At 32.5% G+C, this 17,712-nt stretch overlaps 3 protein-coding genes across 5 annotated transcripts; 1 reads left to right on the top strand and 2 right to left on the bottom strand.

Moving 5' to 3' along the window:
- Positions 1-144: 144 nt before the first annotated feature.
- LOC117207139 (2-oxoglutarate and iron-dependent oxygenase domain-containing protein 3-like) lies at positions 145-1,888 on the bottom strand. Its single transcript, XM_033447047.1, has 5 exons — positions 1,645-1,888; positions 822-1,259; positions 599-752; positions 411-537; positions 145-338 (listed from the first exon to the last, which is right to left on the bottom strand). Exons 1-5 carry the CDS (start codon positions 1,758-1,760, stop codon positions 196-198), a joined length of 978 nt encoding a protein of 325 aa, XP_033302938.1. The 5' UTR covers positions 1,761-1,888; the 3' UTR covers positions 145-195.
- Positions 1,889-1,985: 97 nt separating this feature from the next.
- Positions 1,986-11,413, top strand: LOC117207138 (serine/threonine-protein kinase ICK). Of its 3 annotated transcripts, XM_033447043.1 has the most exons (11): positions 1,986-2,135; positions 2,519-2,707; positions 6,219-6,471; positions 6,900-7,021; positions 7,094-7,306; positions 7,693-8,040; positions 8,370-8,534; positions 9,092-9,217; positions 9,329-9,601; positions 9,987-10,198; positions 10,318-11,413. In XM_033447043.1, the coding sequence occupies exons 3-11, from the start codon at positions 6,310-6,312 to the stop codon at positions 10,437-10,439; spliced, it is 1,743 nt and encodes a 580-aa protein (XP_033302934.1). In that variant the 5' UTR covers positions 1,986-2,135; positions 2,519-2,707; positions 6,219-6,309; the 3' UTR covers positions 10,440-11,413. The 3 variants fall into 3 exon arrangements, with proteins under 3 accessions (XP_033302934.1, XP_033302935.1, XP_033302936.1); XM_033447044.1 differs by lacking the exon at positions 1,986-2,135 and having other exon boundaries at positions 2,442-2,707; positions 9,332-9,601; XM_033447045.1 differs by lacking the exon at positions 1,986-2,135 and having other exon boundaries at positions 2,443-2,707; positions 10,327-11,413.
- Positions 11,414-11,589: 176 nt separating this feature from the next.
- LOC117207136 (equilibrative nucleoside transporter 4) lies at positions 11,590-16,971 on the bottom strand. Its single transcript, XM_033447042.1, has 10 exons — positions 16,802-16,971; positions 15,863-16,017; positions 15,620-15,748; positions 15,473-15,547; positions 15,165-15,388; positions 14,988-15,099; positions 14,744-14,911; positions 14,469-14,656; positions 14,109-14,349; positions 11,590-14,029 (listed from the first exon to the last, which is right to left on the bottom strand). Exons 1-10 carry the CDS (start codon positions 16,969-16,971, stop codon positions 13,644-13,646), a joined length of 1,848 nt encoding a protein of 615 aa, XP_033302933.1. The 3' UTR covers positions 11,590-13,643.
- Between the last annotated feature and the right edge of the window lie 741 nt (positions 16,972-17,712).

Genomic DNA, 17,712 nt, shown 5'->3' with positions numbered 1-17,712 from the left:
TTCTTGTAGATATAAATTGAACAGTTTGCACGCACATATGTTGATATATAAATATCTAATATATGCATACAGTTACATATAAACTTCTTTTGGAATGAGATATTCTATTAGAAGGAATATTTTAAATTAAGTAAATTTCTAATATAAAATTATAGTGAATGTATATTTTTTGCTTATACAATGATCTTACTTTTCCTATTTTATTCGATAATTTGGATCAGAAATTGCGGCATTTGGATCACACGTAAAAGATATGGTTAACGCATATCGAGTTCCTGATTGTACTCTTTCAACTTCATGTAAATTCTCACTACCCGAAGTAAACATAGATACTCTACCTATAAAAGAAACTTGAAATAATATTTTTTCTCGCTTATTAACAGTATTTTTTCTTTGCAATGATCGTTTACCTTTACGAGGTTCTATCACAGTTTTTACATTATTTTTATCGACAAACATAAATCGACCTCCTTCAAAATCCCTTCCAAAATCGCTCAGATAAAGTAAAGTAGTATAGTGGAAAAATTCATATGTTTCCTATAATAAATATTAAAATTTCAAAATAGATAAATTATAAATTATTTAATAATTTATGCACCTTATCAACATGAGGATGCCAATATTCGTCATGTATCGTTTTTGCAGACACATTAGTCATTCGGGAAAAAAACGTAGGCTTTGTTAAAAATATTTTGTTTGAAGGTATTCCAAAGTTATGCGCTACTGCATGTTGTATCTTAGTCTTTGCTACTCTGCAAATGTTGTAGAATTACAAAATTGGAGATAATATTGTTTTAAATAACTATGAAGAATTTATATACTTATAAATTGCAAGATCAGCACTATTGAATATTTCTTTTGCTTCTGGTAAAGTGTAAATATCTATAAAGCCTTGACCTTTACTCAGAGCACCAGAATGAAGGTCCAAAATACTTGCACCTCCATCAGAACCAGCTAAATTCAAACCATCTACTGCCATTTTCAACAAAACATCAGTTTCTGTCGATGACACTAATTTATCTGTAACTATCCTTCCACATCTTTCGGGTACACATTCAGGATATGTACTTATTTCAGCTTCATAATCGCTTGAACATCTAACATTCACAGTGCGACTTAATAAAATCTCTTTCTGTTTAGCCAAATAAATTTCTTTACCCTGTCGACTACTATACCAAACTATGAATAATACTGCAAATATTAGGGCAGAACGAGACCATACCCTTTGATAAGGAAATCTTACAGAGGGCCCATATTTTCTGCAAAATAATAAATCTCATAAATTTTATTCATATATTTTTAAAATAATTTATCATAACCAAATTAGTAAAATACATTTTAGAAAAGTTATGTAAAATTAATCTTTTATAGATAACGTAGACTGTATAAAATATATCACATAAGAAAAAATATAGAAATGATATATGTATATTAAAAAGTAACATATCACATCGTAATATGAGAATGTCTAAACATATTAACCTATACAACAATATTTATGTTCAATTTACATTAAAAATTTTAATAAACAAGACGTAGCATTTTACTCATAGTAACTAATATTTGTAAATTTAGCACTTTACACAAATAAATTGTATTTTCAATAATGTTTTAAACTAATTGATTGATTTTTATTTCACATACAACTTGATATTTTCACTTGTGTCCTGTTTTACATTTTCTTCACTTTTCTCATCCTTTTGGTTTGTTTTTTCTTTTTTTACTTGCTTTTTTTTTCCTTTCTTAGTTTCTTGTGTCATTATTAATACAATTTCTTCGACAGTATTAACATCTGTACAAAAGACTTGCTTTCTGTTTGTTTCTATCACTGTATTTTTGATATACCTAATCTAGTATTATTAAGTACTACGTAAAACAAAAGTGAAAAATATTTCGAAGTGCATTCAGTTACATCAAAATATTTCGAAATATATATATATTTGCACGAGTTTTAGCGATATGTAGTAATATCCGATTTAATAATTTTAATATACATATCTAAAAATTGATACTCTCACTTTCGTTATAAATACAATCGAAAAGGTTAAATATCATTGCAATTTGTCATTGGCAAACATGTAATATTTACCATTTACTTATATTTTTGTATTTTAACCATCTATATCTCTTATAAGGTATTTTTTACATCATATCATTTTCAGTTTATAAATGTTTTTATTCGTTACTTATTTATTTGTACTTATGAACTAGCAATAGTCGGTAACATCTCAACCTTAAATCAAATATTAAGTCTATAAAATTGTTCATTGTATATTCATTTAATATTCATTTAATTTTATAAGCAACCGTTTTAAATACTAATTGCACGATTCTTATGTCGAATTTCTTCGATTACCCTATTTCTTTAGACTTTTATAAATACTGGTTGACTTTTTGCAAATGGTACTGCTTTCGCTATCTACCATCTTCTTTTCTCCAATAATATTTCTGCTTATAATTGAATTATTTACAACAGATGTAAAATTCGATGTTTGTTTTATTTTCATCAATGAAAAAGAATGCGATCAGCCAACGAATTATCACAATAGGGGTTAAAACAACCACCAATGGTACAAGTTTCAGTTAGTACTTGTAACCATGACTACACACGGTGAAGCATGGCCGCTCGATTAACAGTTTGCGAAGGAACATTGCGCAGAAAAGTAATCACGTACGTGGAATGTTGGTGAGCCAGATGGTTTTCGTCGTAAGTAAAAATTAAAATCATCATATTCGTTCGCGCTTTCCAAGTTACAGTGAATATTGAAATTCGAACGGACAACGTCTCCAATTCCTAACGCTTCCGGTAAAACTGCGATACGATAAACTTGAGCCGTTTGCTTAACTTTAGTCGTTTCGCCAGATTTCAAAACTTTTGAATTTTGTCCCACGTTCGCATTGAACGTAAAAATTTCCAAAGTAATCCTTTTATAAGTAAATTCAATATTTGAGGATTAAGAACGCGCAGTTAAATAATATATTTAAAATGTGCAAAATATATTAAAACAGGTGTTAATTATAGTACGATCCTACGTTGATTGATCGGTTTTGTTTTTTACGTGTTGGTTATTTGTATAATATTTTGTATATTGTATAATGTTAGCAGATATTGGCGAAGAATTGTAAACGATCGAATAGATTCAATTGATCGTGAATTTACCGAGATGAAATTTTTATTCTATTTAAATTCGACTTATCGCGTTCCATGTTATTCCACACTGTTCTTTAGTATTAATTGTTCTTGCATCAGTATTTCGCGTAACATTTTTCAATATGATTTTGAAATAAAAATATTGAATGTCGGGTAGCAAATGAATTACAATTAATCACTTATTAGTTCATTAATATTTATATCTTATTATTTAATCTGCTTAGATCCAGCGTTTTTTTTTATTATACAATAACAGGCTCGTGTAAATTACCCAGAACTTTGCTGTCAAGTTAATTAGAAATATATTGCTAATCGTAGAAAATGAGAAAGTAACGCTATAACTTTTGATAGAAGGTCAGAACTTGAGTAATGGCCTATTATACATACACTTAGCCGGTCTCTTGAATCGTAAGACCTAAGAAAATCTATATTCTCGCATGACTGACCCGTTACGAAAATTGTCCACATGCGAACGTAAGGAAAATGCTAATCTTGATGTTGGCCTGCGTTGTTCTCATCGAACAAAATCATTCTAAAACGTAATTGGGTTACCGTACCTTTTTTGGTCGAAACTACTCACGTATAATCTTAATTCTTGCAACATACAATTTTTTTATTTTGCAAAAATTTTAAATTCGAAATCTTTCAATTTCCGAGGTTTCAACGTTTTAAAATTCTCTAGTTGCCGATAGACTGCGGATTTATATGAATTGATATTTTTATGAATATAACTAAATGGATAGAACACGGTCAGAAATTTTGTTTGTCGTATTAAATATTACTACAGATAATACTGTACCTTGGATATTAATTTTTGCACATTACGCGTGCCTGTGCCTTCAAATTTTCCATAAATACGTAAAGACACAATCCGAAGTCCAGTTATAAAACAGCAATGATTGTTAGCGATTAACGATTTATATCATGCATTTAAAATTATCTATAATTTTTTTATCTTATTATTTTTTATTCGAATTGACGATAATGCTCCTTTACGTCAATTTTACATGTATTGACAAACGGACAAAAAATGTCACCAAATTATTTATTCATGTACTTAATTACACATTTATCCATATAAACGACGTATAAAGTACACGTGTCTTTAACAAAATATGCTCGTATATCTAAGAAGTAACAAGTGTCAATATTTCAAACTAAATGAAATTCAGTTAACAATTCAGTGCGATGGTACATGCCGGTACCGGCGTACCGTTTCATATTTTACGAGCTGTATATCAGCATTTTCTCGATAACATTTCCGTTAGCGGTGAAACTTTAACTCCAACGACTTACAACAAGTGGTATAAGCTAGTTGAAGTGTGTACAGCTTTTCCTTCGATCAATTGCACGATTTTTCTCTAGTAAAGATTTTTCATGATCGTTCATTGTTGTTATTGTTATCTTCGATATCAAACAAATCGTGCCGATCATCACTGCGATATCGACGAATATCATTGAACAACGAGGACACATAAAAATTAATCTCAAAACATAATAAACTTTTAGTTATAATAGTTATAGATGTTATAAATAGACCTTATCAGATACAATAATTTACCCGTTATATAGAATTTTATTTCTCCAGGAAAAAAAAGATAAAAGAAAGAGAGAAATAACAGTTAATCTGATAAAATTCTCCTTTTTTCCTTTTCTCTATCGCAGATTATAAAAGGTAGACAAATAAATATTGATGAACACATAGATAGCTAATATATTAATTTCTATAACGTATAGATAACTAACAGAAAAATTAAGCCCAGTGTCTACGAGTAATCTGCTAGACACGACCAATGTGATCTACGTCGATGTTCAATTAACGAAGCGTACAGTAAGATACATTTTGTTTTGTCATTATTTTAAAATGTCGAGCGACGAGGAAGACGCTTCTTTTCTATATCGATACATTCGTTCGTAGCTGCAAGGATTACTGGCAATGTCCAGTCGTCGCGACGAAAACTTCTGTTGATTGTTTTTTCGTGAACAGGTGCACATTGCTTCGCAATGACCGCTGCATGCAAACGTACTTGCCATTATCGCTATCAACGAGTCTAATACGCATCTATGAAACGTCGCTACGTAGATAGCCTTGGTAGGGTCTTAATCTTTCTATTTCGGGTCATGTAATATGAAAAAGTCTTATTTCGAATTAGCGATGAATTAGTAATAATTCACTGACGATACGAAATCTGAGAGAAAGATAAGATAAATAAATTAATAATTTGATCAATCTAACCAAATACTTATCTATTATTTAAAAACATTTCTACAGGAAAAATGTGCGTTTCCGTTTGCTGAAAGGAACAGTAAAAGAACGCTTTGATTCTTTCTCGTGTTGCATAAGAGCCAGGTGAACGCAACTACATATTGACATCAAAGTCGCTTTGTTAATGAAGATTACGAAATGTCATAACAAATTCATAACAAATGAATATCCATTTTGTATAATTATATTACTTATCGAACGTTCTAATGGGCACTCTAATAAAGACATTAACTAACAATTCATGTAAATTTAAGTAGTTTTAGATAACTATTATAATGATTTAACGTACGTCATCTACTACGTACTATGCAAAAAGAATAATGATTATTACTCGGCTATTGAGTTATTACTACATTGCATTATCATAATCCTTACGAGCTATCATTAGTGAAAATCACGTTATTATTATTATGATTGGGAATTTACCAAAATACATCTTTTCATTTTGGAGATCAATAAAGTCAAATAAGTTTAATAATCATGATCGATATTTATTATCGTTATGATCATTATTGAGCGGAAAGTAAAAAGATGATAATGTTCGTAGGTGTTATAAATAAGGATAAGATGATGAAACAAAATTCGCATGATATTTCACGCGTGCTTAATCGTTAAAGATTAAATTATTATTAATCATTAATAATATTATTAGGTACTAGTACTGCGAATGTGGAATTAGGAAAACAATCTGTCGAAATATTATTTCGATGGAAAATTCAATCTAAGAATTTAATTTCTTTGAAACTAATCTTGAATCAATTTCCTCAAGGTCATGAAAAAAAGTGGCAATTTTTGTTTTAGAAATTAATATGATGCATCCAGAGTACTTTGAGACGAACAATCAGTCCGCAAGCTGAAGAAATGTTGTAAACCTTCGACGATTCGAACATCGATGAAAATGAATCGATATATAACATTAAACCAATTAGGAGATGGAACATTCGGTTCCGTTGTTCTCGGGGAACGCATCGATACCGGGGAAAAGGTTGCCATAAAAAGAATGAAGAGGAAATATTATTCGTGGGAAGAGGCGATGAATTTGCGCGAAGTTAAAGTAATACAAAAAAAAAATAATTTATTTTATAGATCCTAGCAAGAGAATTCGTAATTTGATCTTATCGTTGGACTATGATGTTTGGCGCATTATACACAAAATTTAAAATTCTAAAAGTGTATTGAACGGAATATCGTATGCAGAAATTTGTAAGATATACAAAGTAGAGTATGCGTTGTAATTTTTAGCTTGTCTTCTTTTTTATCAATTGGCAAGTAAATCTATAAACTTGTATAAAAATTCATAGTCTAGATAATAAATCGTTCCTATAAATGTACGTGTTATTTTGCGAATTCTTAGATTCCATATATTCTTTGATTGTATCTAAAATTTATAACTATTTTATTCGCTGACGGAAATTAGTTATTAAAATAATTCCAGCTTTCAGAATGAAAAAGAAATTACTTAAATATTTTTCTCGTTTGCAGTCCTTGAAAAAACTTAGTCACGCGAATGTAGTCAAATTGAAGGAAGTAATTCGTGAAAACGACGTGTTGTATTTCGTCTTCGAATATATGAAGGAGAATCTTTACCAATTAATGAAGGACAGGTAAAAAAATTTTATTAAATTATCTATCCAACTTTTAACGAATTGGACTTTCGTAAATGTATTATGCAACAGGGACAAACTTTTCCCTGAGCCGGTAATCAAGAACATAGTGTATCAGGTGCTTCAAGGACTGGCGTTCATGCATAAACATGGCTTTTTCCACCGCGACATGAAACCTGAAAATTTATTATGTATGGGGCCAGAACTGGTGAAGATTGCTGATTTCGGCCTGGCCAGGGAAATACGTTCAAGGCCGCCTTACACGGATTACGTATCCACCAGATGGTAATATCTATTTACTCAAACATTCGTTTAATCAATAATTATTATTAGTACGTTCAATTAACAATAATCGCACGAACAATTGACAAAATTATATTTCTCATCCGTTGGACGACTTATTTAAAATGAATAAGAAAATTGTAAAGTGATTTTTAACGAATAATAACGGATGACATAATAAAGAAATTTTTTTAATCTCCCTTTAATCTTTTGAGTCAGAGAAGGACAATATCTTATCTTTCAGTTGTATCCGTACTTAAAATTAATACTATATATTAATATTTATAATATTAATATTTATAATAACGATAATAGAAACGAATATGAATTGAAATCCGTAAGAGAAACGAAGAATTTTCTTTTTAATTAATTTAAGGATCTCATTTCAGGTACAGAGCACCGGAAGTGCTGCTCCATTCCACGACTTACAACAGCCCGATCGACATTTGGGCGGTGGGTTGCATCATGGCCGAACTATACACGTTTCGGCCACTTTTCCCCGGGAAAAGCGAAATCGACGAAATCTTTAAAATATGTTCCGTCATTGGCACGCCGGAGAAGGATGATTGGCCAGACGGATATCAACTGGCTGCCGCTATGAATTTCAAGTTTCCAAACTTTTCTCGCACGTCGTTAACCGTTTTAATACCAAATGCTAGCCAAGAAGCAGTAATACTTATGGAAGATATGTTACAGTGGAATCCTATTAAAAGGCCTACAGCACAGCAATCCCTAAGGTAAAACTTTTACAAGTTACCTAGAGAATATCTGTACATTCGATTCATCCTGTAATGGATCAGCTAAATGGAACGGACAATTACAAAAATAATATTTCACCATTATTTGCTAGACTTTTATTTGTTGTACTTTTACTTTTAATTTTACTTATACTTTTTAACGGTTTATTAATAGTATTTATTTTATTGTATTAGTGATAATTTTGTTTCAACAGATTTTTTCATACAACGATAAATTAGGCAGAAACTTATGTAATCTCATTTAGTTGATCCACCTTGTAGACTATAACAAGAAATAACTAATAGCCATTGAAATAATGCTTTTATAGGTATCCCTATTTCCAAACGAACATCCCGCGTATGATTAATAGTACAAAGATCGGTGTCACATCTCAACGAGATCTCGTTTTGAACAAAGTGAATCTTCCACCCCCTGTTCCTAAACCGTACAATTACGCCCAGCAAGAAGTACTCAGGACTTCGATGGAATCCAGGTGAATTGAATCGATATTTATATCTTTATACCTTAACATACGAAGGTAGAGTTACACAAGGATCTCGATACTTTTTGATCGAATTTGTCTTGAATTGATAAATGTCAAAAACACATTGCCAGCGATTTTCCAATATGTTTTTCTATATTAAAATTTAATTTCGACAAGTAAAAACAAAAAGTTTTTAAATTCGATTCTCTGGAAAACGAAGCATCCGATGCAATTTTGCTATTCTCGATTTCCGTTTTATCTTGAGGCATAGAATCTTCCTCTTAACTCATTTTATGTATTTGTTTCTTTCAATAAATGAAGTGACGAGCATAAAGTGCGTCATAGTTGTCGTAAGTTGCGAAACTTACGATTCCTGATAGTATTCTTATGAACTTATGAATCACTATGAGAAAATCGTTATGATACGAAATAATTAACATAATGTTGAGAAAAACCTCCATCAAGGACTCGGTTTTGATAAAGAATATCGATAGTTCTAACTTCATATGATAAGAGCAATGAAATCGACGTTTAAAAATATCAAACGAGCTTGCACTTAATTACAGAGCACAAGAGAAAATGATGCAGCAGCAGCAACAGCAAACGATACTACCTTTGTTGAACCATAATAGTTACATGCGCGAAAGCAATCCCCAAAAATTGGACGAGGACGAGTTTGCCGAGCTCTTGGGGTGCGTTGCTCGAATTTCCTAAATCGAAAAGCTGCGTATTAAGTAGGAATCCTCCCTGCGTACCGCGATACAACTCTATATAAAATCTAATCCTTGAATTGTCCACGTCAGTAGCAAGATCATTCCTGAGAACGTGAACGCAAAGCTAGTCCCAGAACGACTATACAAAGAGAACCGTGCCAATTGGAATGCCAATTATTTGCCAGAGAACACGCAGCAGAGCAACGGGAACTGGGTGCTGCCAGCTTGGAACGAGCCATCGACCATCAATTGGAATCAGTTGCAGCCATCAAACGTGAAGAATGGTCGAAAAGCATCGGGGAAGCAACATTACATCGCTGTGGCTCGATACGTCGCTGGTCCAAGTGCGAGTTTAGCGTCCAGGTATCGAATGTTTCGAGATCTACTAAAGCAAATCCTGATCCCTTGCTTGCTGACGATACTGGGATGTACGTTGCTGTATTGTATGATCTGGGAAAACGAGCTTCGCAAATGTTTCACGTGTCTGGACACGATAGGATATTTCTTTTGAGATTATTTCTTTTATTTACTCGTAATTAGATGCTGTTTAATGGACATGACTGATTTTCGAGAATCCTTTTCTCAGACTGGATTTTTTTTATACTTTGTACACTATCCGCCTTCCATTGTAAATCAAAAGATGTTCAATAAATTAAATCGATGAATTCCTGAGATTCAAGTTTTTAATCGATTTATTTTAACCGAGGTTTCGTCTAATGATTTCTCGTTTTCTTTTTTATTTTTGAAGAAACGGTGACTCCGACCCGAACAGGCCTAGATTAATACGGAACCTGGTTGGTCAACCGATGGAAAAGTACGAAGAATTCACCGATTCCTTCTGGGTACCTAAGAACTCTGTCGAGAATCAGACGAGACAATATTATATTCCACGAAATCGATACCTCACCGATCAAACTTTAAGGTTGCCTTATCCCAGCGTTTATGGTACACAGAATATCAGTAAGTATTCTTAACCTTGTCCATTTTTTAAGACAAATATTTCTTCTACATTTGGTCAGATACTTTCAACGTTGATCATTGAATCTCGGTTATTAATGTATTACTATTAACAATTATGGGTTCGATAGAAAATACAAACAAAGGAACACATCAACCAATCGCATACGGAACTGTGCTGAACACAAAAGGCAGCGGAAGTCTTCATGGTCGAACAGACTGGGCTGCTAAGTATCTCAAATGACTGTTTGAAAACTATGCGTACATTTAACTTAGCGTATTCAATTTATTTAACTGTGATAGAATGGCGTTTACCATTTCATTCCACTGTAAAGGAAACATAAAGGTTTGACGGTCTTTAAGGGCATAATCACTTTGCTGATTAATCATTTTTTAAGCCGCTATAGTGATTATACTCTTAAACCGGCTTGGTTAATATCTAATGAACCGGCCTTAGCTTATTGTAATAGGTAGGGAAAATCTGAAAAAAAAGAGATTTGTATCACTTAAATTTGTTAACAAATATTATTGCGAATTATTACCAATTAAGTGACAGTATTTTGATAATACGTATAGCATTCAGTACATTAATTTGTCCCCTTCTTTTTTTAGTAAAGGAAAGAAAAAAAGCGAGATCGATTAATTGATGTAAGGGAAACTAATATAGGAGACAGTATCGATTAATGATAGTGATCAAGAGTGTAATGTTTGATTCGTAAAGAGTATTATACTTGGATAAGATATATTAAAGAATATAATATATATATATATATATACATATTTATTATTTGTACATGTTATTAATTACGATGTGGAGTAACTTCTAATACGTAGAAGACTAATGTAAAAATTGATCACATCTGCCCTTCTTTGTATACGTACTCTTTTAACGAGTATATATATATTAAAGGCTGTACAGAATATTACTCCATGTCGTATCTGACATACGGATAGTTACATTTTAATGAAAAATATGATTATCAAACAAAAGGACTCTCCGTATTTTCTACACACAATCGTTTAAGAAGCATTCTTATACTGTACACTCATAATCATACCTCATCACTCATTTCATAATTCTATTACGATTTTTTTTAGTAATCCTCGTATAAATTCCCCTAATTACGTTCGACCTTTGGAGTATCTTTCTCCCACGTGCATTTTTTTTTCTTTTCATCTCTTTTCTCTGACATAGGTTTTAGCAGATATATCATGGAACTTATATTGCAAGTTTACGATACTAATGAAAGGGCAATAAAAAATATACCGTAGTCGCTTAACGAACCACTAAAATATCTTTTCTCGCCTACGATGCGATTGTAAAACTGGAATTCATCTCATAAAAAAATATCTCAGAAAGGAACGTGCTGTGTTTTCGTTTTTTCCCTGTACTGAAGATCCCCCAACACTTTTCTCAAATTTTCCTATTCGATAAATTTTCAAAACCCCACTCCATATCTCGATATGTTGAGAGTAAAGATATACACATGACATGTATGTAACGACTTGTCGGTTTTCCGCGAATCTTAACAATCTTACTCCAGTCACTTACTGAGTCTGAAAAAGGTGTCGACGTTTTGTGCATCCGGATTGCGATCGGATAAAACAAACCATCGTACAAGAGAAATTGTGATAGAATCGATGATACGAATCGAAGATTGATATGATTAATTTGCATTACCTCGAATTTGCGTGTGTATGGGTATGTATAGACAATTCTTACGTGTGCATGTTTTACGTGTAATCCCGGGTTCATATGTGTGTTGTATGTTGTGTGTTTGTGTGTGTGTGTGTGTATGTATGCTTCATCTCTAAACGATTTCTAGATATATCTTGAATATATGAAATACAACTGTAAGCTGTTTGGATGGGTGGTACATTTGGTGAATATTACGCATATACATTTATCTATTAAGATTTAATCTTTTATACTTTGAAGTGTAATTCATCGTTGGAACGTTCGTAAAAATGCTTCCGAGCTTTAAATTGTCGGTTAAGTCCATTTAATTCACGAGCTTGGATGAGCTTCATTATGTGATTTAATATAAAACAAACGTTAAGAAAGAAATAGTGAAAAGAATTCTGGTAAAGAATCTACCCTTTCTTCTCTTTTTTAATTATACGTTTAACTTCTATATGAGAACGCGTGAAAATATGATCTTTTGCAGAGTGTACCTATCCAGTGTGTAAAGTTTCATTCAGTGGCTACAAAGATTGAGAATATTTGATTATAAACCTTTCCAGGCAACAATATGGATATGTTTCTGGGCGTATTAACTTAGGTAAAAAACTACGCGCTCGAAAAAAACACATGCTTTTCTTCTTTTCTTCTTTTTTCATCGTTTTCTTCGTTTCATACGGAAGAATGTTGTAAGTATATATATCTTACATTTATAATTATTAACTATTCACGCAGACATATAACAATCTCTTACAGAATATACTTGCACGATAACTAGATCGCGTAAATTTGCTACGTCTCAACCATTGATCTAACAAGTGCAGTGCTCAGAACTACCAGGAAGGACTTTGAATATCGTTTGGATATAATTTTCCTCTTTTTCGTGTCGTTCCGGACAGTTCTAGGATTAACATAAAGTTAACAAGTTTTAAATTAGAAAACAACTCATCGAAGGATATGATTTAATCCTTAAATGATACGAAGTCAAATACTATTTTCAGTAGCAGATTCTTCTTTTTTATCTAGACAGAAACTTTAAGAGAAATATTATTTTCTTAATTCTTAAAATTACCTAAATAAATAAAGGAACACTATGAGTTAACGCATTAGGATTGTCTCTGTCGAGTTACGATTATTCGTCATCATATTATTTAAGGATTAAAAAGATCTTTTGCTCTCCTTCTCACGTGCAACAAATTTTACAGCTATATATTTGAATCTTTTTTTTTGCGTTTAACAATAAAATTTAATAAGTAGACGGCTATAAAATTAGCCACAATTATATAAAAGACACAATAATATCATCGAAGAAGACTTTTAAAGCTTTTTTCTGGCTTAATTATTCTACAGGAGTTAAAAAGAAGTATTTATTCGACGTAATGTGGATACAACATTACTCCGTGTTTGTTTTATTGACTCCTGATCACTCTTTTTGTTAAAAATATCCTTTACTCGTTAATAAATTCCGGTAAAAACTCGAGTAAATAATTACTGCAATATTTACGAAATCATAAGGATCGAGAATTCGAATTTTTGTGTGTGTGTTCAATCTGGCGATTTTAACTATCGTTCTGTGGAATCAAAATCTCTTTAACATTTTACAAATTTATCGGTATCATTTTGTACGGGAAATACTGCGATAATTCAAACGAATAAATAATTATAATCTACAAATCAATAAATAAGATTCTACATCATAATAAATTATTTGAATAAATTTATTTAGATAGAGCACCAGATTCAACACAGCACACAAACGTGCGTATCCTAGTGTTGTAAAATTGCATTATTAACTGAAGCGGTAACGTTAACAAACATCTTCGGGGATATAGTCGTGGATGTTTCCATCACACCAGTAGTTAATGTACTAACGGTAGTATTATTAGACATCAAAGTGGATGTTAAAACAGTTGACAAGACAGTTACAGTAGTTTTTACCTTTGGTGTAACGTTTTCTAACGTGGGTAATGCGGAAGACATAATAGTTGTCAAAATGCTTGGTGTTGTATTATTAAGTGGCATTACTGATGGATTTAATGCATTAAAGCATACATCTTTCGACTGGACTGGTAGCTCGAAACGAGTATCCAGTATGTATGCGAATAACGAGCCTACTGTCAAACCTGTAGTATACGACAAAGTCATAATATTCCCTAAAAAGATACAGTAGCGTTATAAGAAATGAGTCATCATCGTAAATGAAAATTTAAATATACGTATAGTATATAATACCTGCTAATTCACGATGTCCCTCCGGTACTTTGGTAGGTGCCTGCATCATTGGTACCGATCCAACGATACCATTTGTCACGCCAAGCAAGCAAGAAAGTAGCAATGGATATCCCTCTCCAGAAAATATTGGAGTACTTCTAGGTAATGCACAAAGTAGAAATAAAGGAATCAATATAACTCGAACACTCGCAAATGATAGTAACTGGGTACGTTTCCAATCATAAGGAATCAAAGCAAGTATCTGAAATATTAAATAACAAGATATCCATATGCGCGCAACTGTTAAATTTTTAAACTGTTGAATTTTAGGTGAATGTATATTCAGCGAATATATATTCGAGACATTAAAATTCTTTATACCTTGCCCAATACATCAGAAGCATTAAACGCTGTCATCAAAATTACCGGCATCCATGATCCAAGCTCACAAGAAATAATTTCTGACATAATTCCAGGGTACAAACAAAGTGTTACAAAGTATGCTAGACCAATACTAGCCATATATGGGCATATTATCTTTGCTACTTCAAGTCTTGCAAGAAAACCCTCTTAAAAAATATCATATATGTTAGTTTTTCGTGAAGAAAAATTAATTTTATGGTATAATAAAAATGTAGAATTAAAGAATATGGTACTTTTGATTTCAGACCACGGTTTACTAGTTTGAGTTCCATACGTTCCCCTCATAACAACTACATCTTCAACTTTGTATGTAGGACCAGCGCTACCAGGAGGATTTCCTGATGGCGCGCCAGGTTCATATACTGGGTTACTGAATGAGAATGGTGAATACTGATTTGTTCCTAAAAATAAAAACTATTGATTTATTACCACAAATAAATGTTATTCGACGCACTAGAAATAAATTGTAATTTTTACCATTTAGCTCGGTGTTTCCACTTGCAGATTCATTTCCTAAAGGACTAGTCTGAATCTTTAGAACCCCATACTGACCTTTCGAAGGGTCCCCGACCTGATCCAATGGATCCATCTATTCACAAAAAACATTTAATATTATTTAATTAAAATTGTTGGTTAATAATAATTGATACGTACCAAACCAACATCTTCCGTCGGTTCTAATGTAATTCGATTTCTTTCTTGACATAATGTTATATAAAACTGCACGAAATCAGTCTTGCGAACTTTTTGGTTTAGTAAGAAGCACATTAGAATCGTGCTATTCGATAAAACGAAAAACATGGATGTGTTGCTACGTTCATCGTCAAGCAAAGACTTTGTTAATATTCGATTGATTGATACCCAAAGGCCAGCAATGCCTGCAAGAAAATACATGTTTTTTTTTAATATTTCGTCAATTCGATACTTTAGACAAAACAATTATTTGAGTGTTTATTTCTCACTTTCTCCAATCATCACCGCCTGCGTGTATCGACTGGGAAGCATGGAAGTGTATCCGTAAAAGCTCGATTGTTGAACTAATTAAAAAATAGCAATTTTAATATAAAATGTGAATTTTCATGGGATTCATGACACAAAGCATTCTTTACCGGTACAGCCCAGCGATACTATTGCAACGACGACTAAATTAATCGTGTAAGAAGTAGCCACGTTAAAAGGCTCCCACCAGATCTCGGAAATCACAACAAAATTTAAGGTGACGAAGGCTACCAGATATCCTACAATTCATATTAGTGTATTAAATAATAGCATATTTTCATACAAAATGTTTTTTTCATGTTTTTAATACAAAAATGTTAACTGTTAAATGTTAACTGACTGTTAATTCTTACCAAATGTTATCCGTGTGTTTAGGGACAATGTTTCGATCAAAATATTATTTGCAAAAACCGCGAAAAAGGCCATGATAATGTAGACAACTGACATATCGAATATTACAGTAGTTCCGGGATACCTCGCTTGAAAAAAGTCCACCGCTATGATGAAACTGTAAGAAACAGAAACATCGACGTTACGTTCCATGAATAATAAACTCACCTAATTAATATTTTTTATTAGGAATATCTTTTACTAACAATCTACTACTAAGTATAGCCATGCAATATTCTCATATGACCATCCCTGAGATCATTGATCGATTTTCAACAAGCATTTACGATCTAGAATCACTATTAAAAGTACAGTGGATCTTTATGCAATATTCCGCGTTATACGAATCGTTCTTTGATATCAGCTATACCAGTATACGAGGATAAGAGATAAATTTTTACATCCTTTATAACCATTAGCTTCCCCATATATAAATACGGTGGCTACAAAAAGTATTTGCATAACATTGTATTTATCATAGCATTTATAAATAAATTAAACAGATCCAAGTACATTACATTTCGTATCATTTAGTAGCATGTTTACATGATTACACAAATTTGATGCTATGGAAATGAAGTACATAAAATCTGTTAAAGAAAAATTCTTCATTGCAAAAAAAGAAGGTTCAAATATTTTTTCTAACCGCTATATACAGCTTATCGCGCTTCACGAGTATTGTCACGATCTTCTCATCGCATTATACGAATCAGCGTTATGCAAGTCCACTGTATATCAAAACATAAGGTATACATGGTTTTGGTGTTCGACATAAGCATGCACAAGCGTATACCGTAAGTTCGATTTTACTTTCAAGAAAAGATCGTAAATTAAAGATACAGAGGTCTTTGACACTCGATTGCCGACACACGGAGGAATATAGTGTCTGATTGCGGCGTGACCTGTTGTACGGCAAGAGGAATCCTATGCCGCCAAGTATAAGGGCGAAGTAGATGAAGTTGCATTTGTCAACAGGCGGTGACAGATGAGTGAATCCATTGGAAAATTTGAATTCGTTCATGCCCCTCGCCTTCCCTAACTGCACGTAGCCCCGGCTCAAATTTTCATCCATGTCTGCCGTGATCGACGCGTATTAAGAATGAGAAAAACAGTAATCAATTAGCCGTTGAACTGTTTTATGATTTCATTGTTTTCGGAAGAATTTCAACTGGGCGGCTTTTACTAAAAAAGAACCGTCTGATTCCACTACACCATGCACTTCCTGCCAATCGGTTAATTGCACCTGATCACTGCCTTATTTATTTCTTTACGCGTAGTACAGACGTGATTGTCTTCGTGCACTGGCGCATGCTTTGAAAATTTGCGGCATTGATTTCTGCGTGCGCACTTGCGTCTCTAACCCCCGTGTTACCGCGAATTTTGAATATAGGAATTTAAACTTTTTTCATTTCAACACTTTGGGTTAAATCATGACGATGTTTCAACTCGGAAAGCACTATTGATGTCCCCATATAAATCTTTGGAGAATTTCCAGCCATAGACCTTGTAAATTCCCATATAAAATAATTATTTGGTATTAAGCATTTAGTTCCACGAATGCTTTTGAGTCTGAGTAGATATGCTACAAAATATCGATTTAAATAAGGCAAGAATCGTTTCAGAACACAAGTATCGAGAGATATGGTTCCCCTTATTTTTCATATTAGTTTCTAGAGTAAACATAAATTGTAAATGAAGTATATCCTCGAGACATATATACGAAAATGTATACGCGTTTCAATTCTGCTTTAGCGCTAAGGTATTGCATCAATTTGTTATAATCATATTTTAGTATAGGTTTGCATATATATAT

This window comes from Bombus bifarius, unplaced genomic scaffold (assembly GCF_011952205.1).
Source record: "Bombus bifarius isolate JDL3187 unplaced genomic scaffold, Bbif_JDL3187 scf7180000008023, whole genome shotgun sequence".
NCBI classification, from domain to species: Eukaryota; Metazoa; Arthropoda; class Insecta; order Hymenoptera; family Apidae; genus Bombus; species Bombus bifarius.
Note: the sequence above shows the minus strand (reverse complement) of the source record. Positions and strands in the feature narration are given on the sequence as shown.